This window comes from Microplitis mediator, chromosome 10 (assembly GCF_029852145.1).
Source record: "Microplitis mediator isolate UGA2020A chromosome 10, iyMicMedi2.1, whole genome shotgun sequence".
Classification (NCBI taxonomy): domain Eukaryota; kingdom Metazoa; phylum Arthropoda; class Insecta; order Hymenoptera; family Braconidae; genus Microplitis; species Microplitis mediator.
Window position 1 is genome coordinate 6,504,646 of NC_079978.1, and position 27,946 is coordinate 6,532,591.

Consider the following 27,946-nt stretch of genomic DNA (forward strand, 5'->3'; position numbering starts at 1 on the left):
GAATTTTGCCACAATATATCTTATTTTACCTAGTAGAGTCAAAAAATACCATCCACTCAAAAGTTTATATATGTATGTATCTATACATATATCTACGATATAACGCGCCTTGTTATTACGATAGCACCCGCAATTCTTAATGGATCTTAATGAAATTTTATACACTTATTTATTGGACGATTGCATTGATCAAGTTCGAAGATGAGCCCAATCGGTCGATTAGTTTGGAAGTTGTGGGTGTTTGAAATTTTTTTTGATATTCATAAAAATGAATTTTCTGGTTTTATCCTTAAATAACTTTCGAACCGAAAATGATAACAAATCTGTGAAAAGTATCTCAAAATTTGAACGATTAGCTTTAATTTTCACTGTAATACTTGATTTTTTTAAACATCATTTCTAACAATTTGATATCGAAATTTTCACAAAAAATTAAAAAAGGTTATTTTTGCAGCTTAGTCTTCTAATAACTTCTTAATGATAAAAGTAAAACATAACTCATTTCCTTGAAATTCATGTTTAAGCTTACAAAATAAGTATTAATTACACTATTGTAGCTTTATTGTATTTACATAAGAAATCTACCTTTCCATTCCGGGTAAGGCCGGATGGCTCTTTTTATTATTATTATTATTATTATTATTATTATTATTATTATTATTATTATTATTATTATAAACTATTATGTAGGATAAAGGGCTTAGCAGCCAAGTGGACTATTTACAAAACAGCTGAGAAGAAAACGCCAGGCGAATCCGAAAATATTAAGCCAGCCCAGCACTTTGAGCGCTCATGTGCTCCGGATATTGCGAATCAGCGGAAAACTCTCGAGGATCATTAAATTTTTTTTTTAGAAAAAAATAATAAAATAAATGCTGGATATCTACTTGAATTTATCATTCATTATTATGATGATCCTGTAGTAGACAATAAATAATGTCTTTATTTTTTTTCTTTAGATCAATAAAAAAAAAAAATTTCAAAATGTGCACACGTAGAAAATTAAAAAAAGCTAGAGATGCAATTTTTGAATTTTTTTTCTTATAATTTGTAGTTTTTAAAAAAATCCAAAAATTATTAGACGTCAACTAACTTTGATGTCATTTATGATGAGGAAATAAATGTAAATTTGAATAATTAATTATTTTATAAATATTTTTTGCAATTGTCTGACTTTTGCGTGATGAAGTTGTTGGTAATTAATGAAAATGTCAGGGATAAATAATAATAATAATAATAATAATAATAATAATAATAATAATAATAAAATGATTGGCAATTAAATACGATAATTATAATTTTTATTAAAAGAATTTAATTTTTTATACCTCTAATAAATCTTTACTTGTTTTTTTTTAACAGGCATTTAATTAAATAGCATATTATACAGTGATGTATTTTTTTAGTTATATTTATGCAGATATCCAGAATATATAATGTCTATAAATACCTATATATATTATATATAGATATCAAATGCAGCTACGCACTGAAAAGTTTAAAATTTAGTCCGAATACTTACAAGTCGCAACACAATGGTCTGTCTCGTTGGGATTTAAATTCCTATTGTTCTTACTAGAGCACTTTGCAATGCAACCATGCAATTTTTTTTAACAAGTAATATTGTACAGATTAATTTAAATAACGTAAAAAAAAAAAAGATTATATTTAGTGTCGTAAAATTTATTGTTATAGAGATGTGGCCAACGATTTTTTTTATTTTTTTTTTTTTTCCACTTCAACTGTTATTTGTCATTAATATAATTGTATAACACAAGGTTTAAAGATTTGTAATGTTTGATACAATTACAAATTATCTTCACTTAAGCAATTAATGTTTGTTAACTCATCCGTTATTTACTTTCCGGTGAGTATCTGCGCAAAAATATATATTATTAATAAATAATTAACACTAATTAATAAATAATTTACTATTACCGTTTTAAGCATCAGATTTAACTACTGCTTCTTTTTTCTCATCTACTGGTGTAATGATTTCTTTTTTGTCAGTTGAATTTTTTTCAGTTTCTTCAACTTCTTTCTTCGTGACGACCTTTTGAAAAATTTAATTAATTAATTAATTATCAACTACTATCTAATAATAATTTATAATTAATCAGGGCGATGATACAAATGATGTCACTAAAGTTTCTGACTACAGAAAAAATTCCCTGATTATTTATGATGCTAAAATTAACCGATGTTTAATAATTTTTGAACTTTTTTAAAAAAAAATTGCACCGATAGTATCTTTAATTTTCTACATGTACATTTTTTTTTTATTTTCTGCTATGAAAATTGAAAATTTTCAAAACAAAGGGAAGTTATTGGTTTTGGTCTGATTGTCGAAAATCGATTCATTAGATCTTGACGTTTTGAAGACCTAGGAAATTATTCTGACTTTCCAGATAGACGTCCGTGTGTGTGTGTGTGAGCTAATTTTTGTCGTACGAACGAATTAACTGATTTGAATCTACATGACGGCAATTGAAAGGGCTCATTAAGACTTAGATTTTCAGAAATTTCGAAGTCGATCAGTCAAATAGTTTACGAGTCACGAGAAATAACAATTTTTTGACTCCGAAGAACTCGAAAAATTTACAATTACTTCATTTTCGAGCTTTCTGAGCTCAAAAGCATCAAGTTTTGGAGTTGGCCCACAAGATCAACCGTTTTTCAAAATTCTTTTTAAAATTGATTCGTTGAAAAAAAACCGGAAATTGTTATCTGCTAACTTTAGAACCGCAACTATTTTCAGTCTCGTAACAAAAACAAAATAATTGTCAAATTTCCCAACAGACTATTTTCTGACAGCTCCAGACTTTCCATTCAATCCCCACCCCAATTAATTAATTAAATAAATAAAAAATTACCTCTTCCTTGCTGGCTTCATCAAAGTTCTCAACTAAATCCGGGACTTCATCATCCTCTTCCATAGTTGCTTTGCCAACAGCACTGCCTCCCACCGTGCTCGCCAATCTTTTTAGCTGGGTAAGACCTTCTGGGCCCAACTGGCTCAATATACCCGGTAACATTTCGGTTATTTGTTTGTTCTCCCCATGCCCAGTGATGGCAAACGTGTTTGCATTGAGACTGGCTTGAGCTTTTGGGTTGTTGAAGTGAATTACAGTACCGTCATCCTTAATCATATTGACTTCCTCGATCCCGGGGATCGTGCTCACAGACAATTTCTTCAGACAGCTCTGGAGTTTCTTGTCATCTGTCGCGGCGGTTGCGTGGACGACCTTTAATTTTTTTTAAATTAAATTTATTAATTACACTCACTATTACTACTACTATTATTACAATCTACTCACTGCATTAACTCACACACTCATTACTCATATCCCCACATACATGCACACATACATTTACTCACATTTAACTAGAGACAAAAGTTAAATATATATCTATACATATAATATGACAAAATGCTTAATCATTTAAATTATAATTATAATCATAATTAATTTTTTTTTGTCTAATCACCCGGACAAAAGTTAAAATATAACCAATAATTATGTAAATAAAAACTTGAGTAATAAAATAATCAATAATGGAATTTAAAACAAACAGTTAAAGTTTCAATTATCATAATACTAATATTAATTAATATTAATTACCTTCTTTTTACGACGTGGTGTACCTTTACCTCCAATTCTCACTTGTGCTTGTAACTTTTTAAGCTTTTCCGGATTCATTATTTATTATTATTTAATTACTTATAAGTTATAAATAATAACAATAATGACAGGTTGGTTATGACCTCAAAAATTATTTAATTGTTGATAAAATAATATTACAGGGTGTAATTAAAACGCGGTGAGAATAAAGAACGACCGGCAACAAAACACGTGCTCTATGTTGGTCGAAAGCCTCGAGAAAATGGAAGACCGATACTCGTACCCGCTTCTATGCACACATTGTACACTACATGGACGTTGTTGTACGTCATCAGTGACTTCCGCTCAATTCTATGTCCCGCACTCGCCCTTCTTCGAGCCGATGCTCCAGCTTGTAGCTGATTCTCGTTGCTTTCGCGTTCTCGCGCATTACGCGCTCACTGTTACATTTTTTTTTAAATTTTAAAACAATTCGAAGCTCATATATTTCTTTATATTCATCATATTTTTTATTATTCATCCGTAATTTTATCTAAAATAATTAATTTTCATATTAATGAGCAGGAAATTATTTTTTTTTTAAATATTTTTTTTGTATTTTCAAATTATTTGGGATAAAAAGTCTTTGCTTTGACTCCCGTAGCATGAAAAGATGAGAAAGTACATTTATATATATATATGTATATATATATGCTATTATAGATATAGGAACATATGTCTATATATGTAAATATATGCCATGTTGCGACTCCGAAAATATATAAGTGGGATACAAAATAGAAATATATGAAAAAAAAAAAAAAAATAATAAAGACCAGAATGCTCTGCTCGATTTAAATAATAAACTAAACTATTTGTACTTTGTACTAAGTATAAATATTTTTATTTTATATAATAATTATTATAACTTTAAATATATATATCTATATATACACATTTTGTAATAATGGAGTATTTAAAAATAAATAACGTCATGGAAATTAAATAACTCCGTATATATAAATTAATGACTGTTTTCAAAGTACTTGGATAAGTTAAACTGGTACTTGAAAAATATATTTTTTTAAATAATTTTCTTCAGGGTAAATAGTACTTGTACTTTAGTGGATTTAAATAAAATATTTATAAAGTTGCTCTCATTCGTTGACGATCAGTCGGATCATTTTTTTTATGATCAAATTCAAATCTTATTCTCAGCTCTCCTATTTTTGAAACCGGTAGTAAGTCAGGTATCCATTCAATTATAAATGGTGTTGGCTCACGTTGATTTGGTGACGTATATCCTAAAAAAAAAGTAATAACTTATAAATATTTATTGATAATAAAAATACAGTTAATTTTAATTTTCAATAACAATTTAAATTTATTCATCAAAATTTATCTCAAGTTAATAGCAATCGGTAATTTATCAACTATTACTTTATAAAAACATTCAATTATTCTAAAATTTTTATGCATGATATGTTAATTCAATTGTTGTATATTTATGTAAAAGTATTTAGTTGATAGTTTTTTTTTAAATTCAAACTCTGATGAATTTTAATATTAATTTTTTTTTTTTTAATTATCGCAATGATTAAGAGCATGACTGCTGATGACTGATTAAGAGCAGACTGACCTGTCAAAAGTATTAAAATATTCGTAATTAATTTTAAAAAAATTAAAGCATTAATTGAAAAAAAGACAGCACAGTTGTTATCAATTAGGAATTAAACGAAATTTGGTACATAAATTTTAGCTCAAAAAATTTGACATTTTAAATTTTTGACGTTGACATGAAGATTTTACTGAAATTTATTTTTCAAATTTCGTTTAACTCCTAATCGATGTCAACTGCAAATAATTTATTAAAAAATCTATGTCTCGGTAAAATTTTAACTGCGCTGCCTTTTTTTAAATTAATTATCAAAATTTTAATACAGTCATTACAATTGAGTTATTAAATATTTTTAAAAAGTGGGGGGCACTGTCTGAGAATGGCCTGAATTGAATTTAATTTACTGTAAATAATACATACCAACTTTCAAAAATGTTTTTAATTCCAAGGGTTGAATCAAAGCATTTCTGTCTGTTTTTTTAAAATTGTGATCAATATCCGTTTCCTGACGTTTATATAATTCATAAGTTCCATCTGAATTTTGAATAAAACTTCTAGTTATTTCTAATGGAATAATTGGAGTCTCGAATATACTTTTTACATGAAATATATTCGTTATTATCCATGTGTATTTTGTAAAAGTACCCAAAGGTACGCGATCTTTTCTCACGAACGCAGTTATGGAGTTGGGCAGACGTTTTTTTTTGCTGCCAAAAGAGATCCGCTCGCGCAAGCAATTAAAAAACACCTGGGGAACGTGAAAGACCAACGGGTCCGGCTTGCCGTCAAACTGAAAGTGCATAGTCTGGTTTATCCTTTCAGTTATCGATGCGAGCCATTTAGTAAACGATATATTGATATTGCTCTCGTTAATATTCTCACTGTAGTCGTCATTATTTTTGTTCTGCTTGTTATTACGCCTCTTTATTATCCACGGATTTCTCCGAGCTCTTTTTATCCCGTTTAATTGACTAGCTTTAGCATTTTGTACATTTCTTTTACTACTATCATTATCACTTATTATTGAATTAATATTACCGATATCCGAGGAAGATATATCTAAATTATCTTCATGTGTACGTTTCATTGAAATAAATTTATCTTTAGGCAATGCCACGTCGTCAACTATTTTAATATTACTATTATTACTATAACTATTACTATTTATTATTGTACTGTCAGTGTTTTGAGTATCGTTTATTAAATTTTCAACAATTATATTTTGATCAACAGGATATGATTGTCCAGTAAATTCGTCATTAAATAAATATCCACTTGCATCGTGATTTATTGTAAATTTTCCGCTATTTAGTGATTGATCGACAATATTTACTGTGTGTAAGTCCGCAAAAGTTGATTCTCCTAAATTTGAATCGATCTGTAATTAAAATAAAATATTTAATAATAATAAATTCAAAATTACAAGGATTTGGACCAAAGGACAATAATTGAACCACCCAAGTAGCACAGTGACAACTTCTGATGTCTTTTGAAAGGACGAGACTAATTTTTTGCACACCTCAAACGCGAAGCGGAGAGGTAGTGCTCTACTGTCGTCAAATGTCAAAGCAGGGTTTTTTTGTCTCAAAGCCGAGGTTTTTAAGACGTACAGAAGTTGGTCTTAGGAGTCATAGGAAATTTGTGTTCTTTTTTCAGTCCTAAAAAAGTCATTTCAATCAAAAAATCGTTTAGATGAATAATTTGATCATTATTTGTAATTTACTTTTAGTCGTCACGCGTCAAGTTTTTTGAGCAGATATTTTTTTTATGACATTAATTTCTGATTAGTCTGTCAACATTTTGGTGCCTTATCGATAGTTCAACATGATGTTGTCACCAGAATAATTTTTAAAAAATATACACAATAAAATATCTGGAAATTCTTCCCATGCATTTTTAAAATTTTTGCCTTTTAATATTGACTATGTTTATTGAAAATAAATAAATTATTTTAGTGACTGCTACTTTCGGCATCAAAAAACAGCCTCACAACATATCTTATATATCACAAAGCCAAGTGTGCTACTTGGGTATAGTTAAAATTTCAAATTATTGATTCCCGCCCTTTTTTAAATTTAAACTTTAAAAAGTATTGACTTATTAATTTAAGAATTTTATTTATACTTTTAATTTCTTGATAAAGATTGAGTTGATAATAAATTTATCGGGGTTGTCTTTTAAATTAAACATCCGTGATTTAAAATTAGCATTCGATTATTTGGACGTGAGCAATTTTTGAATAGAAATAATAATTAGTATGAATTAAAATGAAAGGAAATATAAATTACCACTTGATCAATATTATTAGGCAATACATATGCACTGTTGGTATTTATTTCTTCACCTATACCATCCGGAAGTATATTTAGATCGATTGGTATAGAATCTATATCTGGAAGCCTTCCGCCATCAAACGTTTGCGATTCATTAAATGTATCGTCATGTAATATAAATAAGTGATGGTCGTCCAATGGCCCAAAGTCTGTCACGATTTTGTTAATAAAATCTGTGGAAATTTAATAAACATAAAAATATAATTTATTTAAATTAAATTGTTGAATAAATTGCTTACCTATTTCACTCATTTTGTCTGCTTCGTGCTGCAAATTTAAATTCGACTGCTGTTTCTCATGTTCTAGTTGCTTCTGCAGCTCTATCTCTTGCTCTTGCTCTTGCTCTTGCTGTCTAAGTTCATCAGACTCATTTTTATCGATATGTATGAAGTAATCAAATTCTTCAGATAATTTTGGGTCACTCGCAAAGGCACAAATACATGCGTAAAAATGCGCACATCTTTTATCACTTTTATTTTCATCTGATGTTTTAGACTCCGACTATTAAAAAAAAATAATTAATACATCAACTAAATAATTTAATAAATAATTAACTTACAGCTGATTTCCCTTTATTTTTATCTGTCTTCGAGTCGGCCTAAAAAATAAATTAAAAGCTTAGACAAAATTATCAAATAATTGAATAAAAAATTAAATAATAAAATCACTTACAGAATCAGGACACTCGCAAAAATATTTATGCTCCGTTTTATCTTTAACTTTATTTGAATAAAATACAATATGCAAATAACCAAGCGGTTGTTTAGGAGATGCCTTACACTTAACAGCCATTATATTTTTAGATATCCTCTGCACCAGTGGCCCAACAGATTTGGTAGCCAGTAACCAAATTTTCTGTTTCATATCATTGCTTACTTTAAGTGACGAAAGTATTGAATTTTTAAGAGGCAAAGACTGGGCTTCGGAGTAACATTTGTAAGCAGCCTGAACGTGCTGACACATTGAAGAGGTCAAGTCCTTGTCCTTATCATTGTCTTCTTCATGGCACTGAAGTACTCCAGTATCAAAACTCTTCTGGCAGCTGTCGACGAAGCACAGTGAGGATGTCTGAGTGATAACTGTCGTCATATCACTCTGGACAGTTGCATTGACGACCGGCAGTTGAACGAATCCCCTGTAATCTGGACCCTTACCGCGAATCCTTACAGAAAATATCTGCGCTATGGAATTTGTTATCAACTTGCATGCCTTGGTTGATATTTTGCACCTGTCTCCAGACTCTTTGAAGATGACGTCGCAGTACTTATTTTTACAAGACAGTCCACGTGATCCAGTGAACGTTCCACACTTGGGGCACTTTTTAACTCCTCGTAGTGTTGCTTTACCCAGGTCTGACAGCATGGATCTGATACGATCCTCACTAGACATCTAGATAATAATAAATTTTAATTATTGATATGAATGTATCATTTGTTTAAAAATTAATTGATTATTGAATTTAAAATTTTAAATAATTAGATTATTAAAATATAAATAATCGGAGGTTAACTCCGAGTACTTGAATAAATATTTATAAATAAAGTAATAAAATGAAACCTACTTCTAGTAACTTAATAAGCCGTGCGGTCTTGCAGCCAGTGTTAAGTAATTTTAAATAAAAATTTTAAATTGTATAATACAACGTGCCTATGAGCATCTGCGCCCAGTATATGTTGTTTATTTTTAGACACAACATCTACACATAACTTTGGAAAAAAGGTCCACAATGTGTTTAGCATGTGTGTCATGTCTTATATATATGTATATATAAATATATAAATATACTACATAACATTCGCATATGTTCAGAGCAATCGGATATGCGCGCGCATTTGAATTTTATTTTCTCCCCCCATAAAGTGCTGCCGCGAGCGGAGACTCGGGAGATTTGAATCAAATGAGAGGGAAAGTTCGGGACATTACAGCTGATAAATTTACATTGGCGTAGAATTATTGTTGTGAGCACGTGTGTGTTATTATTTTTATTATTTCAAATAATTTTAAATTGAGAACGGTAAGAATTATAAGTGCGGTTTAAATAATTTAAGTGAATGTCGTCAAGAATTGACAGCTGGGGTGGAGATGAATTAATTTACGATACTGAAGTTAGCTGATGATTAATAATTTTGAACTTTTCCAAAATGATAAATTGTAAAAAAAAGTATTTAAAAAATTGCACCTATAGTTTTTTAAATTTTCTACATATGCATATTTTTAATTATTTTTTTTTTTGTAATCGATTCGTTGAAAAAAAAATCGAAAATTGTCAATTGTCTATTAACTTCAGGGTGATATTAATTTGATACCGGCTGCATGATCTGATTGTCCTGGGGGTGAGTTTTATAATTATTTCATATTTTTTAAATTTATTTTAAAAGTTTTAAGTTATAAAGCTTTTAATTATCAATTGTTTTTAAATGAAGTTCATTAATCAGGAAATTTTTTTATGATACTCAAGATGAGTATGAATGTAACTGACAGTTAGAAATTTTTTGAATGTTAGAATAAAACAATGAAATGTAAGTTGGGTAAAAATTAAAAAATGCGTATTTAGAAAAATACAAGACTTGTACGCGCATTTTAAAAAAATTTCATTATTTTAATTAAATAGTTAATAAATTTATAAACTTTAATGTCTGCTACATCCACACTCGTTTTTCAAGTGAGCCGATAATAATTTTTGGATTTTTTTTTCGAAACGATAAATCATAAAAAAAAAAATATTTAAAAAATTGCACCTATAGAGTTTTAATTTTTCTACATGTGCATTTTTTTTTTGTAATTTATGTTTAAAAAAAAAAAATCCGGAAATTGTTAATTGACTTCTAACCAGGATCATAATTTTATTTTATGACTCATTAATAATTTATTATTATTATTATTTTTATATAATTAATTACAAGACGTACGCGTACATAAGTTAGATAAAAAATGAATATACAATATATATATTGTAAAAATATATTACAGTAGCGAATATAAATGTACATTGACCGCTAGGTTTTATTTTTATTTATTTACTTTGGTGTTTAACTGATAAAACTTTTTATGAACATTAACATCAGCCACTTATCGTATTTCCTTACGCCCACAAGTTTCATTTGTCTATATAAACCCATTCAAATTACACAATACACAGTACTTATTTAATTCAATTGAATTACATTACTGAAAATAATACAATTTTTAAGTAAATTATATTAATTAAATTAATACCGTAATTCAATTACAATACTTTTAAAAGTATTAATACTCTTTTTGTACGGTATATTTGTCATAACAAAGTGACCAGTGAACACAAGTAATTTAAATGTTGAGTTCATCACAAAGTACCAGTGATGTACAAAGTCCAGAAAGTGAAAAGAGTTTCGCTTCTATTGATCTGTCAAATGAAGATGATGAGATGGTTTTTATGAAGATTAATGAAATACGACAGTGGATTCATTCTAATAATAAATTGTGTGCCCGAACTGGTAATTTCATATACATCTACATATATTAATAAATTTACATTGTTCATTATAAAAAAATTAATTAAGAGTGCGATTAAAAATAACAATTTAATTTTTCTAGATGATTTTACTTTATTAAAATTTTTGAGATGTTGCAATTACGATGTAACAAAAACTCAAGAAAAAATATATAATTATTATGCTCAAAGGACGAAATGTCCTGAATGGTTTTATGATAGAAATCCATTTTCTTCAGAGCTTGAGGAATTATTAGATATGGGGTAAAGATTTTTGGTTTAAATAAAAAAAATTTTTAAATATTTAAGGTAAAAGACCTAAGACCCAATCAGGGAACCAGTTCCCTGATCGGGTACTAATTTTCTGATCAAGTACTAGTTCCTAGATCAGGTACTAGTTCCTTGATTAATTACTAGTATCTTGATCAGATACTAATTCCTTGATCAATTACTAGTTCCCTAATCGGGTACTAATTCTGTGATCAGGTACTAGTTCCTTGATCAATTACTAGTATCTTGATCAGATACTAATTCCTTGATCAATTACTAGTTCCCTAATCGGGTACTAATTCTGTGATCAGGTACTAGTTCCTTGATCAATTACTAGTATCTTGATCAATTACTAGTATCTTGATCAGATACTAATTCCTTGATCAATTACTAGTTCCCTAATCGGGTACTAATTCTGTGATCAGGTACTAGTTCCTTGATCAATTACTAGTATCTTGATCAGATACTAATTACTTGATCAATTACTAGTTCCCTAATCGGGTACTTATTCTCTGATAAGGTACTAGTTCCCTAATCAGGTACTAATTCTGTGATCAGGTACTAGTTCCTTGATCAATTACTAGTATCTTGATCAGATACTAATTCCTTGATCAATTACTAGTTCCCTAATCGGGTACTAATTCTGTGATCAGGTACTAGTTCCTTGATCAATTACTAGTATCTTGATCAGATACTAATTACTTGATCAATTACTAGTTCCCTAACCGGGTACTTATTCTCTGGTAAGGTACTAGTTCCCTAATCAGGTACTAATTCTGTGATCAGGTACTAGTTCCTTGATCAATTACTAGTATCTTGATCAGATACTAATTACTTGATCAATTACTAGTTCCCTAACCGGGTACTTATTCTCTGATAAGGTACTAGTTCCCTAATCAGGTACTAATTCTGTGATCAGGTACTAGTTCTTTGATCAATTACTAGTATCTTGATCAGATACTAATTCCTTGATCAATTACTAGTTCCCTAACCGGGTACTAATTCTCTGATAAGGTACACTCAGAAAATTAAATAATAGGAATTACTATCTAGTTATGATAAAATTTTTGACCATTAATCCAATAGTAGTGAATATTATCTAGACAATCCTGTATGTTAACTAGAGTTAATTATTATTATTATTCTAAACAGTTATATTTATAATCCAAACGGTAACAGTTACCATCAGAAATTGTTACCACCCTGATAGTAACTGTTACGAAATTTATTGCAGAAGTAAATATTACCATCCTGATAGTAACTGTTACGAAATTTATTGCAAAAGTTATTATCCAATAATTACTAATTCTATAAAAAAAAATTATAACAACAACTCTTTTTAGATTGAAAAACGTTCCAATCAATCAATTCTAGATGATTGGAATTAAAAATTTAGCATAATAAACACAATTACTTAATTTTCTGAGTGTACTAGTTCCCTGATCGGGTACTAATTCAGTGATCAGGTACTAGTTCCTTGATCAATTACTAGTTCTCTAATCGGGTACTAATTCTCTGATCAGGTACTGGGTCCCTTACCTCAATACAAAAAAACTTATAACATAAAAATAATTTTATATTTAGAGTATTTATACCTTTAATTCAGTTTAATGATGAAGGAAGAATGATAATAATTATACGCGTCAGTATTCATGATCCTTATAAACATAAAATCGCAAATGTCATCAAGGTAATAGTCGAATAGATTTATGTTAATTTATTTATATAAATTTAAATATTTAAATGAATATATCTCAGACAGGTAAGATGATTCTAGACGTTGCAATAAAAGATAATATGACAGTTTCAACGATCGGAGTGATCGTGATCTTTGATATGAACAATGTCACTCTGAGTCACGGTCTCCAAATGACACCGCGAGTTGTACAAAGACTCGTACACTCTTGGCAAGGATGTTACCCGGTAAAAATAAATTCTCTTAATTTTATCAACGCACCTCTCCATGTTAATGGTATTTTAACAATATTTAAAAGTTTTATGAGTCATAAAATGCGTACAAAAGTTAATGTCTACTCTAAAACCAGTCAGAATTTTTTTTCAAACATTCCTAGACATCTTCTGCCCGCGGAGTACGGCGGCTCTGCTGGGAATTTAAAAACTTTAATAGGTAATTAATTTTTTATAAATTTAACTGTTTTATTTTATTTATAATTATTTTTTTTAGATCATTGGAAAATTGTCGTACAAAAAAACAAAGATTGGTTCATTGAAGAAGAAAAATATCGTGTTATTTTATAAGTTTTAATATAATATGTAAATTTTATTTGTTTAGTAAATAAATGTATATCAAAATATTTACAATATTGGATTACAATTTTAATTTTTTCATTATTCATTCGCGTTAAAGGCAAGTATACATATTAAAATTAAGTTTAATTTTGCTATTAACTACTGACAAAATATATATTTATATATATTAATAATAATAATAATAATAATAATAATAATAATAACAATTAATGAGCAACACACAATTGTTCACTTTAACAATAAAAATTTAACGTAAAATATTATTTATACAAATGTTTTGATGAAAGTACATTCATACTTACAATAGAATCATACACTGATTAAATAAATTTCCACATCTGTATTTACAAATAACCATAAATAATAATTAATTAAAAAACAAATTACAAAAAAAAAATTTTCTTTTTTTAAAAATGAAAAAAACAAAATTTTCTATAAATTTTCTTAGTTTTTAATAACTGACAATTAATTTAAATAAACATTATTATACTATATAAAAACCATGATTATCAGCAAAGATGTCGTGGATACTGCTTTGATATAACAACTTAACAATAAAATCCTAATTTAAGTATCTTAGGAATAAAATTATCTATCGATAAAATTAACTTTTAAATTCTAGATAAAAGAATTTATTTACCTAGTCTACAATAATATTTATGCTAAAAATTTAATTAAAATTTAATTTCGAGGAACTAACCGCGTTTGAATTTTAGAACGAGCATACTGATGGTTAAAAATATGGCAATCCATGTTACTGTTGAGATAAAGCCATTGTAAACATCGGGCTCTGATATCGTCCATCCTCTTGTCAACATTGATCTGAGTGACGTCGTTGCCATGGTCAGCGGCAACCCGTGCGATATATATCGTAATACTGTTGGCATTCCTTCGACTGGCCAAATAACCCCTGGAAAAAAAGAGTGAAAGTAAAATTTAAAATGTCTATTGCACTGTAAAATATCAGGAGTGAATTCGCAATGATCACGGATTTTATTTGAATCTGAATTCACTAGAGTTCCAGAGTTTGAAAAAAAAATCACTCCGCATACAGAGTAAATGGGAAGAAATTTCAAGTGAATATTACTATGCGGCATAGTAATAATTACATTACTCTATAGTTTGTATAAGCAATCACATAAGAGCGGCGTGACACAAACTATAGAGTAATGTAATTAGTACTATGCAGCATAGGCATATTTACTTGACATTTCTCTCCGTGTAAATGGGGAGTTTGTTTTTTCGGCGGAGTGATTTTGGAGTGAACTAGATTTTATTTAAGTCCACGTTCACTCCGATTTGGAGTTCCAAAGTTTGAAAAAAAAAATCACTCCGCATACAGAGTAAATGGGGAGTTTTTTTTTCGGCGGAGTAATTTTGGAGTGAACTAGATTTTATTCAAGTCCCTATTCACTTCGATTCGGAGTTTCCATGTTAAATTAAACTCCCATTCGGAGTGAATTTCACTCCGAGCGGATTAAATAAATAAACAGTCATCCGCTCAACATTTACTCCGCATTCACTCCATTAATTTTTTAGAGTGTAAATAACTTACCACTGAGTAAAAGTGTTGGATAAAAGCTACCTAATGCTAATTGAATAGCATTCCTTTCAAGTTCACATATAGCTGATATTACAAATCCTAAAAAGTAATTTATAAAACCATTAATAACCTGGATGACTTAATGAATACAAGAGTACATTTATATACTTATAATATACTTCTAAGAATGTTAATAAAAAGAAAAGAAAAGATTTCTTTTTACTAACACTTAGTTAATCTTACCGAAACACATGCCACAAAGACCTTGAAGAATAGTCAGTATGATTACCCAACCAATGTCGCCATTACACTCGACACCAAATACAAGAATCATAAATATAAGTACGAGAGCTGTTTGACCACACATTACGACGAATTGTGTAACGACATGAGAAAAAAGAATTTCTCCGGGTGACACTCCTGCGACCCAGCTTCTATCTAGTAAACCTTCGAGCCGTTCTATGATCAAAGATGACGATGTCAAAGCAACCGCTAAGAAAAATACAATTCTGGAAGATAGTAAATTTTACACGGCATTACTAAGTAATTGCGTTCGTGTGCTACTTAACATTTTATAATAACAATAATAATTATAAATATTTCGAGTCTTACGTAAGAATAACTCCTGGGGCGACGAAGTCCGTGAAACTCGGGTCGTTTGTTCCATAGATAGGATCGGAAAATTGTATCGGTACGTCAGCTAATTTTGTGTTAAAGCCACATTCAGCGAGCATCGATTTAGCAAAATCTCGGTATGAATATTGCAAGTTTCTTGCCAACATTAACCCAATTTGTTGATCTATTATTGTAATTAAATATTAAATATCACGATTGCGAAATTATATTACATGTTACAAGTTAAATAAATTATTTAGTCTTACTCGACATATCAAGCCAAACGCGGATTTCACTTTGATCTAATGTTTCATCATCAGCAGCTTGCCCAAGGTTCAGTCGTGCTATAAGCGAATCCGTAAAGTTCTCTGTAAAATACAAAGTACCCCAAGCTCTCCCTTGTTTTACTGCATTTATTGCCTGCTCCGGATACTGATAATATTCCTGTTGACAAGTAACATAAAATAAATAAATGAATAATAATTGTTACGAAAGGATGTGACGAAATTAACGTACCTTTATAATCGTATCGTTTGTGAGAAATTCTAAATATCGACAACTCAGACTACCAGCGAGACAGCCAGCTTTTATGTTGCACGATTTATTGTCCCAATTCATCTCGGAATTTACTATTGCTAGTTTGAGATCAGTTGGATCTCGCCCGATGGCAAGACAAAATAGAATTACCTGCATCACCGGTAATGCGAAGATGAACAGCATCACTCTGTAATAAATAATTTTTTATTGCTATTATTATTATTGCTACTGTTTATTTTTTATTTCGATTCAACATAAAAATTAACGTCACTCACCCGACATTTCTCCACATTCGAAGAAAATTTTTTTGCAACAACGCTCTCATTTTTCCTCTACTTGTCATATTTAAAAAATTTGATAGACTGCAATCTGAACACATACCCGTCGAGTTTGTTTTAACACCAGCCATTGGTTTTCCATTTAACTGCAATGAGAATACAAATAAAATTTATTAAGTTCTCTGAATGGTTACCGAAAAAAATATATATGTAAATATATTTACATCATAATGACTGCCGACTCCATTAGTCGTGTCATGAATAAGAACTTCTTTGCTTTGATGAAAATTCAATCCTACAACTCCAGACTCTTCAGTGACATAAACTGGTTCGTCTTTTTTACCCCAGTTTAAGGAAGCCTGTAATAATTTGAAAAGATTAAAAACGATTCTTCTTTAACTTCCTGCTATGAAAATTTAAAATTTTCAAAAGAAAGGGAAGTTAGTGGTTTCGATATGATTTTCGAAAATCGAGTTTTCATCAGATCTCGACGTTTTGAGATCCCAGGAAATCATTATAATTATTTCTGGATGGACGTCCATGTGCGTGTGTGTGTAAACTAATTTTTGTCTTACGATATCTTTTGAATGAATCAACCGATTTGAATCTACGTGGCGGCAATCAAAAGGATTCATCAAGACTTAGATCCAAAGAGATTTTGGAGTCGATCAGTCGAGTAGTTTACAAGTTATATGAAAAATAAAAACTAAAATACATTTTTTTTTTAAGTTTTTGTTGCATAACTCGTAAATCGCCCAACCGATTTGTTTCTCAGTTTGATCAAATCTAAGTCTCAACAAATTCTTTCGATTGCTGCTGAAATCAGTCAATTTGTTCCAAAGATATCGGATAAAAATTACTTTTTTTCGGTTAAATCGTTTTTTCATCTCAAAGAGCTCAAAAGTTTACCAATAGTAGCTCTCTGAGTTCGAAAACAGCGGAAGTTTATGTACCTGAAGATCGGAACGTTTTTCATGCAACGAAAATGAAAAAAAATTATATAATTTGACTGCTTAAGGGGTAGTTCTGGTGGTTGGGGGTGGCCTAAGATTTTTGACTGACATACCAACATCTAAATGAGAAACATTTCAGAAATCTAGTCATCCAGTAAATTTTTTTACTTTCCAATTTTTTTTTTTGTTGCCGAAAAAACGTTCCGATCTTCAGGTACATGGAAATTTGGGGTTGGCTCACAGGGTCAACCGTCTTTAGATTTTTTTTTTACTATTTCTTATCATTTAAGTTTTGATTTAAATTTTGAGTCGAAATTTACCATGCTAATGTTGTTTGAGATATTTAATTCAGTAGTAGGTTGAGTTGTTTGTCCTTGTTTACGTGATAATTTGAGAAAAACATCTTCCAAAGATGCACAATTATACATTGTCAACAAAGCTCTTGGAGATTCTTCAGCCAGCAATCTGCCGCTTCGCATTAATCCGATCTGCAAGCAGCAAAAAATGTTGTGGTATAAAAAAAAAAAAAATCAAACGCGTAATACGTTTTCTAATAGAAACATAACGCCTGATTATTGAATCAACATAAGATTTACCGTGTGAGCTTGTCTTGCTTCCTCAATATAATGCGTCGTAATGATGACTGTTTTGTTTCCGTCTTTAGTTATTTGCACCAAGTGATTCCAAATACTAGAAACATATTTATATTTTTATTAAGCTTCAAAATTACTTATTTGTTACACTATAGAGTTAAATTTAAATGAGAGGGTCTGTGTAATTTTATTTGATTTAAAAATTTATATACATAAAAAAAAAACCGCGACATCATGTTCCATTCATGAGAATTATTATTTTAAAAATATTGTGTATTCGCAGCAGCAAAATATTTATATTATAAATTCTTGTTTTTTGTCCAGACTTGAGACTCGAGAAGATGATTTCCTTGCACTTTAACTTGTAAGCGAGCCTTGTAACTCGCCGCAAAAAAAGTCTATCGATGTCTATGCCACTTATGACGCAAACCAAATCTATCTTTTTTTTAGTAATTACATTTTGCGCAAACAGAATTAGAAATAGAAATATAAAAAAAAATGAATAAGTGATATTGAAGCATACCTTTGTCTTAATAGAGGATCTACACCGACAGTCGGTTCATCGAGGATCAAAAGTTCAGGATCATGCATAAGTGCCACGGCGAAGGAGACTCGTCTCTGCTGGCCACCACTATTTGCATAAATAAAAACAGAAAAAAAATTAATTATTTCTTCACGTCGACGCTTAATGTTGAGTTTGAAAAAAAAAATTAATTTATAAATCACCTCAAATTTTTTACGAGGCGGTTTTGCGAAGGCAGATCCAAAAACTGCAATAAAAACCTCAATCTCTCGACAATTTCACTGGTGTCCATACCAAATATCCACCCAAAGTACATCATAGTTTCGCGTATGGTAAATTCTCCATACAAAGCGATTTCTTGTGGCATGTATCCAACTTGTTTACCAGGAACTCCAGAGCCCTTCGTACCGGGTTTCCCACCTAGTACAAATATTTCTCCAGAATTTAGTCGTCTTCTTCCGACAATACATGACAGCAAAGTTGTTTTACCACAACCACTCGCACCCAGAAGGCCGTATCTAAATAAGTTTAAAATTATTTTTTTTATCAGTCCGCAACCTTGAATATTATGAGACAATTTTGCATACGCCAAAGTCCACTTCTATATTATTATTAATTACTATAATTATCTTTATATACATAAATATATATCTTATTATTTTATTTTGTTTAGTTTAATTGATAGTATACTTACATTGAGCCTTTGGCAACAGTCATATTTAAGTTCTGCAAAACGGGATTTGGATTTTTGCTGCTCCCATAAGTTTTGAATGCATGTCGAACGCTGACAGCTTGCTGTCGATTCCACGCGACATTATTTAGCCCAGGTGTCGAGAGCACCGTGCTCGGCGCTACCACATTATTGTCCATGTTTGACTCGGAATTGAGTATTGTCTCAACTGATGGGTTGGTGTAACCACCTCCTGGTGTTCCCTCTCTATTAGAAAAAAAAAAAAAAAAAAAAAATAGTAGTAATAATAACAACAATTATCTCAGATAGTAAACATTTAAAATGAGAAAGCCAATCAATCAAAGGCACGACAATAGGAAGCAAGAAAAAAAAGTAAATATAGCTTCCAGATAAATAAATGCTAGACTGCATATTCTCATTTAATAAATTCTTAAGTTGTAATTTACTCGGTGATATTAATGGAGGGTTAAAAAAACATTAAATGGTATTTATCTACGCAGTCTATTGAATAACAGTCTTCGGTAACACTTGGAAACATAAATTATGAGAGCGCACGTAATCATTTCTACACTTTTAAAGCCGACAAAACTATTATTGTCAATAAAAAAAATCTCAACATGCCCTCGGTTAAATAAATGAACTGAAAACTTTTAATGGAAATTTCTCTGACTGTCGGATCCGCGGGTTCATCAATCGCGGGGGATGAGAAGAAATTATACGCCCGCGATATGAGAATGAGAAATACGGCCGGTGATCCTTAGGAACAATGAGGAGAGACTAGTGGAATGAAAAAATGTATTTTCGCATGTAATTACATGAGTTTTCCGGTTATTGCACCGTACGATTCAGTAGTTGTCTATTAGTTGTAAGTTGTAAGGATTTGTTTAGTACGCAGCCATTCGTATACACATAGCCTAGATTGCACGGTTATTGAAAGAAGTCAACGCGGTGCGACTTATTCGACGACTATACAATTACGTAAGAGTATACGACTTTCTTTTTGCTGACGCTTGCCAGTTTCATCGTTGGGCAACGATATTCTGTACAGCTCACATATAAAAATTACAAATAGTAAGAAAAAAATATATTCAATAAAATAAAATAAAATAAAAAAATTTGTATATTTCCAGGTGTTTATTATTATATGTACTGAAAAATTACCGAGCTTGAGTAACTCGTTAAATTAAAAAATAAATTATTAATATTAATTTGAAAATTAATTAAGAAACTTATTGCACAAAACGTCATGCGTCGTGCACAAAATAAATTGTTTAATTAATACTAATTTATAAATATAAATATAACATTATATATTTTTATAAAATGAGAAATATCGTGACTCGCAGAGTTTATATTTAACGCGACATTATTATTATATATGTATAAAGACAAGTTTGCATACTCAATTAGGATCTTTAATCGGATCGCTAAGAACTCCGATGAGGCTGCGGAGGTCGGTAGGATAAAAAAAAATTTAACAATTCAAGGTCAGCATCAAAGACTTTAAAGAAAGTTCAAGAGATCGAGGTTGCTCTACACGTGGAATTTTTTATATTTTTTTTTTTTTATACCGATATCGAGATATTCGTTAGCTATGCTCATCACATTCTGTTTTGCCGATTAAAATCCATATATTACAATATTTTATATTATGTGTAGATGTGTAGACTCATCTCGAGTACCGCGAGTTTTATTTTATAAGACAGCTCATGCAAATCTATCATCTATTTAAATTATATGGATACAACGAATGATCTTAATGCAGAAATTTATTACAACACAACTTATATATCGCATAAAATAATAACGACTCTTAACATTTGCACAACGATGACATCTTACCAATATGCAGTCTATGTGCTTTATACGTGTCATACCTACCGAATAATACTTAGTATTCGAGAATGGAATTCCTATTACTAACTATATGAATATATATACACATATACACGGATTGTGTAAGATTTTTTTAAATTTCTTGTCCCATGGCGGTGATAATTTTCATGACACATCAAAATGAAAATTCTGGGTTTACTATAAAAGTGAAGACAACTTTTAATAGTTTTCAAGATTTTCTAGGCCATGGTGATCACGTTTATTCCAAAAATTCATGTTATTTAATGGACGTAGTGAGCACTAATTACACCGTTTGTTAAATAACTTAATTATATGTACATGGTTGAGTACAAAAAATATGTAATTGGTATATTTATTTGTGTTTTTAAATATTATATTTTTTATGTTAAATAATAATAAGAACCTTGAGTTTTTTTATAAGATCGTGCGTGTGTACCGATGTGAGTTTTCGTCTGCGAAATGCTGACAATTTTCATCCTTAGTACACGTGTTACCTTGGATTTAGTGACTTGTAGTAATTTTATAAAAAATATATAGTCATTATTATTACTATTGTAATTGATGGTGATCATTATTTTTATCTTTGTATAAATTATTGTTACTAGAAGATGGACATTGCCGCAAGATTCTGACAGATTATCGCGTAATCAGAAATTATACATATATATATATTTATATACATGTATGTGTATATTGTCTGTGAGCGTAAATAAAACGGAAATTGAATTAATAAAGTTAGATTCCTGCGTGGGTATTTACATTTTGTGGTTTTAGAAAGTGACAATTTGTCATTTTGATTAAAAACGCAGGTTATTTTTATTTATTAATATTTATATTGATTATTAAATAATAAATAATAACAATAGTATTGTTATTAAAGAAAAAGAAAATGAAAAATAATATGCAATTATGCGTAATTATAATAATGAGAAAATTTTTTTTTTTACATTCTCAGTGAGTATTTTTGTTTTCCCCTTATTATACTCTCTCCAAATTGACCATGAATTACTCGGATAACTTTTTATTTTAAATTGTAATGAATCGGAGTAAAGTAGAACAGAACCACGTGCTTGTTCCAAATTTTCTAAACCTTTTTACACTTGATTTAAACGTTATATTGACAGTAACTCTTGATTGAGATGAAGAGAAACGTCTATTTAATTAAGAAAAAAGTCAAAAATGATTACGCGGTTTATAAATCGATACTTTTCGCGAGTATTTACTTATTTACTGGCCGAAAAAAAGTTTTATTGCTGTGCTCAGCGTATACTTTTTTGTTCAATAGGTAAAAAAGTTCTGACAGCGGCATTTAATGTATTAAATATTAAGTTACTGCTGACTAATGATTCCCAATGAAAATACCTAACGTGACTTAAATGTGTATGTTAATGTATATATAATATACATACTGAATTATAATGTAAATGTATACATTCATTTAGTAAATGACTAATGTAAGCAATATATAGTATAAAAAAATTTGAGCACAGACTGGGTGTCAGTAATAGTTTTGATTGAAACATGTGACGAAGGTCAAAAATAAACTTAATAAAAATTTCATAGTTGATTTGTCGTAAACTTTCTATACTCTGTAACTCTTACAGAGACATAGACATAGACATAGACAAGATAAGTAGAGAATGAAAAATAAAATTACTTACTTTCAAAGTCCAACTACTATTGTAATTTCACTTTCAAAAATATTTTGCTCGTAATATTATTCCAAATAATTATTTAAAAAAAAATTATTATTGCTGATTTACGAGCAGAATTATAAAAAGGCTTTCATTCGTCACCAATAACCACAACATGAAGACTTTATTTTTAAAACACGTATAATTAATAATTAATATTTTTATTTTTGAAACCGAGTTTTGAGTCGGTGATAAGTTTACACACGTGAGCGCTCATAGGCACTGTCAGGTTCTCGTGCATGTGAACACCCGATTAACAAAGCTGTACTATTGTTTTTATTTATTTAAAGACTTTGGTCTCAACACGACTTTCGAGTCCTGCCACAAGACTGATCAACCTGTAAATCGTTTACAAGACTCGACCGTCTGCACTGAGGCCCCGCGTTCAAAGTCACCTCCTCCTCCACTTTCCCATTATGTTTCTTGTATTTCCCCCTCTATTTTTATACCCGAGTATCCCTTACAGTATTACTTATTCATTATCGACTATTACTCATGCTTGTGCTCAAAAATTTCGTAATTTTATTTATTTTCTATCACATCTTCATCAAAACTTTTACGGCTGACTAGTAAATACTTTGTGCTCATTTTTCTTACACATCTCATTGATTTTTTTTTATGACCCACAATCTACTCGCCCTACAAATAATAAAGTATATCAACATTGACATGATAGTGAACATTATTCAAGCATAGTTCAGATTTACATTTACTTAAAATTTTTTAAAAATACAAATCATTTTTATTTTTATCATTCCGGTTCCGGTTCTTACTCGTCGCAGTATCAGCGTTTGAAATTAAAAAAAAAAAGATATGCAGTAACGAAATATCTATAAGTATAACGGTGTTTCCATCGTTACCCAGCACTTCCCAAATAAAATGTGTGACCTCTATATAAGTTTCACATCCTCAATTACCGGCTGCAGAAATAACCATTAAATTATATTGGAAAAAAAAATAACTTTTGGAAAATAATATTTTTTTTTTAAGCGGTCAATCAATAAAAATTATTACATTATTAATTTCATATCTTAGTTAAAGAGTAATTTTATTGACGGAAGAAAGTTCAGATTTATTTACACTACTCCAAAAAAATAGATCAGCAAATTTCGAGCTGAACTCAAATTTCTTCGATTCAGAAAATAATTTCGAATGAAATCTTCAAATTTTTGCACTGAAAATATACACAGAAAAAAATAATTTCTTGAGGCAAAATATTTTTACTCGCCCCAACGAAATTTTTACCTGCCCTAAGAATTTTTTCCCATTATGAATTGAAAAGTAAAATCTTCATGGGGCAAAAAAAAAATTCTTGCACCAAAGACTCCTTTTTTTGTGTAAATTTCCAGTATCTTAATTTATTGTAAGAAGAAAATACAATAATTCTAAAAGTTATTTTTTTCTCAGTGCACAGAAAGAAAGGATTTTTTAGCGCAATAATTTTTACTCGACCCAAGAAAATTTTTACTTGCGCCAAAAAATCTTTTTATTCTGTATATAAAAGATAGTTTTTTGTTTACCTGAAGATCCGAACGTTTTTTGCGAAACGAAAATGAAAAAAACAAAATGAAAAATAAAAATCTACTGGATCTAGATTTCCGAAATGTTTCGCATGGGTACTAGAATGTCAGCCAAAAATTGCAGCCACCCCAAATTACCCCTCAAGTCACCTTTAAGCAGTCAAATTACATAAATTTTTTTAATTTTCGCTACGCAAAAAACGTTCCGATCTTCAGGTACATAATTTTTTCAACATACATATATATATATATGTATTTCTATTATTTTATAAAAAATTAAAAATTATAAATTTTCCATTGACTATTAGATATATAATTAAGTGTGTCAACGCAGTACCCTATAAATCAATGAATAAAACATTAAAAAAAAAAAAAAAAAAAGTTAGTCTTAGCGTAATATATATAAATAGAGGTAATAGATAATTCAGGTTGCACTGCAGAGGGAATAGACAGCTAGATAATAAGTGACAGTTTAAATTAAAAGTGATTAGATCGAGATCAAGTACTATTTACTACTACCATTTATTATTTATTACTATTACTATTACTATTACTATTATGTTTACTTAGTGGCTGTCAAAGTAGTGTCGTCGTTTGTATCGTATGGTCAAAATTGCAGCTGTCACTTTCACTATATTGTGTTGTATAATCTGTGTTAAGCTATAGCTGCGATTGTAAATGATGTAATATGAAGATCGATTAAATAACAGATTGGTTAACATACCATAGATTGTAAAATAATCTATTATACATTCTTGCCTCAAAATTAACAGCCTTGACTGTATTCATTATTACCAACTTGTTATCATTATAATTATTTATTTTATTCGCTGTACAAACTGCATACCTTCATATTAAATCTACTGCAATCATAAAAAAATCACTGCAACTTTAATCATTAAAATCAATAATTACGAGTTTTCCTAATAGATAAATGCTATTAAAGTACAAATAAACGTTTTTATATATTTTTCAACCTTTGGATCGTTTATTTTATTTATTATTACTCATTTTTTTTGCAATATTAAAATTTTTTATGCCGCCAAACGATACCTGCAACATTAAGTTGCGTTTATAGTGACTATGAAGTATGAAGCAAATAAATTTTCTTTTATTATCAGACAAAAGTTTATACAAAAATAATTAAATTCATTTTTTCTGACGAATCAAATCTATCGGAAATGATAATGCGGTAAAAAAGGCGCAATTTTTAATGATTGATAAGAAAAAATTAAGTGACAATTTAAAATATATTTATTTTAGTGGTTCGGACATAAAAGTTTATTGGCTTCAAAGTTTGAAAAATATTTTCATCGCAATGAAATATAAGTAAACTGATTTTAATAGGCAGTAGTTAAATAAACAATAATAATTGATATTAAAAAAAAATTTTTAAATTTAACAATGTACTGGGCTTATGATCTCCAACAAGAGCAAAAGATAAATTAGCTGCGACGTAAACGTGAAAGCGGTCAATCCAGCTGGTTGCGTTACGTAAATATCTTGTGGAAAAACCATTACGTCTGATGAACTTTGTTCGACATAATGATATGTTTTCCTTTTTTTATTTTTTTTCATTCCTTTTATTAATTTAAATTCATTATTTTTAAATTATTTAATTGCAATAATATCGATTCGTCCTTAACAACAAATTGTCTATTTTATCAGCAACAGGTTTTTCATCGCGCCTACGCAACATCTGCATGTTATTTAACTTCAAAACCTTGCTATTACTTTTATAAATATTCGTGAACAAAAAAAAAATAATAATAATGTGTGAATTGTTTGAAAAAGGTTCGTCTGTTTATCATCCGACGTGTTAATATTTAATACTGTATGTAAATATTTTTTCTTAAAAAAATCACGTTTAAACATGGCGGGCAAATTCCAAACGCTAAAGAAAGGATTTCGCCATTTATATATATACATACGTACATATATATGTATATATTATTACAAACATTATTACTGTTATTATGATGAGGTTTAAAATTGCTAAGGCAGCAACTAACAAATTATTCGCATTGTTGTTTTATTACGGACGCACAAATATATTATTTCATCATTATTATCCACATTAGTATAGTATTCTTATATAAATGTTGGACACGCTAAAATGTCACATTCTGTGCACTCACTTAAACTTGAACTTATTTTTTCATTATCAACTAAGAAAAAATTAAAAATCAAATTTTCAGAGTAAATTTATCGAAAATTTTTAAATACAAGTAATTTCAAATTTTAAAAATATTAAATCCGTAAAAAATATATATATATAACTGGGCAGAATTCGTAAACAAATCACGTATCCTTGTACAGAATTGCTCTTGAAAAGGCCAACGGTCATCCAGAATCATATTTGCCGCTACAATCATGTCTATATTATAGTAAATTACGATACAATTATATGCAATGGCTATATTTGTATTTATATTTATATTTATATATAACAATAATCGACCTTGATAAATTTTGTGCTTGAATAATTCGTGCACGAATTTACAATAACATGACAAACTTGTGTTCGTGTAATTCCATTTGTTACCGGAAGCTAAACGAAAAAGGTATCGCTGCCATTAAAACTTTAATTGTTTTCAAAACAATCAGATAAAGAGTTTTTAATAATAAAACATAATTACAAGTATTTAATGTGCAGAGATTTTCATGAAGAATGAAGAAGATACTTTTTAAAAGTATGTTTATTCTTGTATATCAACGGTGCCGCCATCTAGTGAAGACATTTCATCACAAATGTACGGAATATTTTCGGATATAAAAAGGATGTTGCTTACAAGGAAACACCTGTGATTTACCGTCACTTAAACATCAAATTTGAATATGATAGGCTGGTTTTTTTTTTTCTTAATTTTTTTATAAAGCCGATTTACGGGAAACCCTATTTCGTCGTCGCCACATTTGTGACCTGATCATCAAGTCGTCCCGTTTACATTTGAAACTGGTTTCGCATTGGCTTTAACGCCTTTCACACTGGTCTTGTGTATAAATCCCGCACACACGCCAGTGACGCAGCCTCTACAAATAAAATGATCGTATGACTTGGACTTTCACAAATATATATGTGATATCAAAAACCTGCCAGTTTATTTATTCGGTTCGACTAATAATTTTTAATCGTCATTTCATCTCAACATCATGCTCTGAAAACTATTTTCTAACGACACCAAAATCTCGCAGACCCGGCCGCCCGAAATATCGGAATTTGTCTCTCCCTAATTAATTTACTCATTTAATTAATTAAATTAATTTTATTTATCACAATTAATTACTCACCTGGGTAATCCACTGCTCCAACTGAACATTTTCCTTATTCTTTCCGCTTGTGTATCATCCTTAATGTTTGCCATTTTTACGGCAACTTTTAAACTTTTACGTCAAAATTTATATATATATCAAATTTACTTTTCAGTACAAATTTAAATTAATTTTCTTCAAATATAATCAAATATTTACTTTAAATTAAATATTTTCATTTGAATAATTATTATTATTTATTAACGTCTCGCTCAATTTATTTTAAATAACAAAACCATTAAAAATTAATTAACATATACATCGATT

At 29.5% G+C, this 27,946-nt stretch overlaps 4 protein-coding genes across 5 annotated transcripts; 1 reads left to right on the forward strand and 3 right to left on the reverse strand.

Moving 5' to 3' along the window:
- Positions 1-1,662: 1,662 nt before the first annotated feature.
- LOC130676401 (transcription factor BTF3 homolog 4) lies at positions 1,663-3,877 on the reverse strand. Its single transcript, XM_057482558.1, has 4 exons — positions 3,624-3,877; positions 2,874-3,245; positions 1,939-2,053; positions 1,663-1,875 (listed from the first exon to the last, which is right to left on the reverse strand). Exons 1-3 carry the CDS (start codon positions 3,699-3,701, stop codon positions 1,943-1,945), a joined length of 561 nt encoding a protein of 186 aa, XP_057338541.1. The 5' UTR covers positions 3,702-3,877; the 3' UTR covers positions 1,663-1,875; positions 1,939-1,942.
- A 641-nt stretch (positions 3,878-4,518) lies between these two features.
- LOC130676399 (uncharacterized protein C2orf42) lies at positions 4,519-9,255 on the reverse strand. Its single transcript, XM_057482551.1, has 7 exons — positions 9,115-9,255; positions 8,226-8,942; positions 8,113-8,151; positions 7,793-8,054; positions 7,509-7,726; positions 5,641-6,598; positions 4,519-4,906 (listed from the first exon to the last, which is right to left on the reverse strand). Exons 2-7 carry the CDS (start codon positions 8,940-8,942, stop codon positions 4,746-4,748), a joined length of 2,355 nt encoding a protein of 784 aa, XP_057338534.1. The 5' UTR covers positions 9,115-9,255; the 3' UTR covers positions 4,519-4,745.
- Positions 9,256-10,606: 1,351 nt separating this feature from the next.
- Positions 10,607-13,631, forward strand: LOC130676414 (retinol-binding protein pinta-like). Its single transcript, XM_057482597.1, has 5 exons — positions 10,607-11,026; positions 11,127-11,286; positions 12,877-12,982; positions 13,051-13,420; positions 13,478-13,631. Exons 1-5 carry the CDS (start codon positions 10,864-10,866, stop codon positions 13,549-13,551), a joined length of 873 nt encoding a protein of 290 aa, XP_057338580.1. The 5' UTR covers positions 10,607-10,863; the 3' UTR covers positions 13,552-13,631.
- Positions 13,632-13,997: 366 nt separating this feature from the next.
- LOC130676405 (ABC transporter G family member 20) lies at positions 13,998-27,866 on the reverse strand. Of its 2 annotated transcripts, none has more exons than XM_057482586.1 (14): positions 27,659-27,866; positions 19,300-19,542; positions 18,809-19,123; positions 18,606-18,713; positions 18,086-18,179; positions 17,810-17,977; positions 16,761-16,895; positions 16,534-16,682; positions 16,238-16,445; positions 15,988-16,165; positions 15,719-15,905; positions 15,350-15,615; positions 15,119-15,205; positions 13,998-14,473 (listed from the first exon to the last, which is right to left on the reverse strand). In XM_057482586.1, exons 1-14 carry the CDS (start codon positions 27,730-27,732, stop codon positions 14,259-14,261), a joined length of 2,427 nt encoding a protein of 808 aa, XP_057338569.1. In that variant the 5' UTR covers positions 27,733-27,866; the 3' UTR covers positions 13,998-14,258. The 2 variants fall into 2 exon arrangements, with proteins under 2 accessions (XP_057338569.1, XP_057338570.1); XM_057482587.1 differs by lacking the exon at positions 27,659-27,866 and adding an exon at positions 22,815-23,213 and having other exon boundaries at positions 14,001-14,473.
- Between the last annotated feature and the right edge of the window lie 80 nt (positions 27,867-27,946).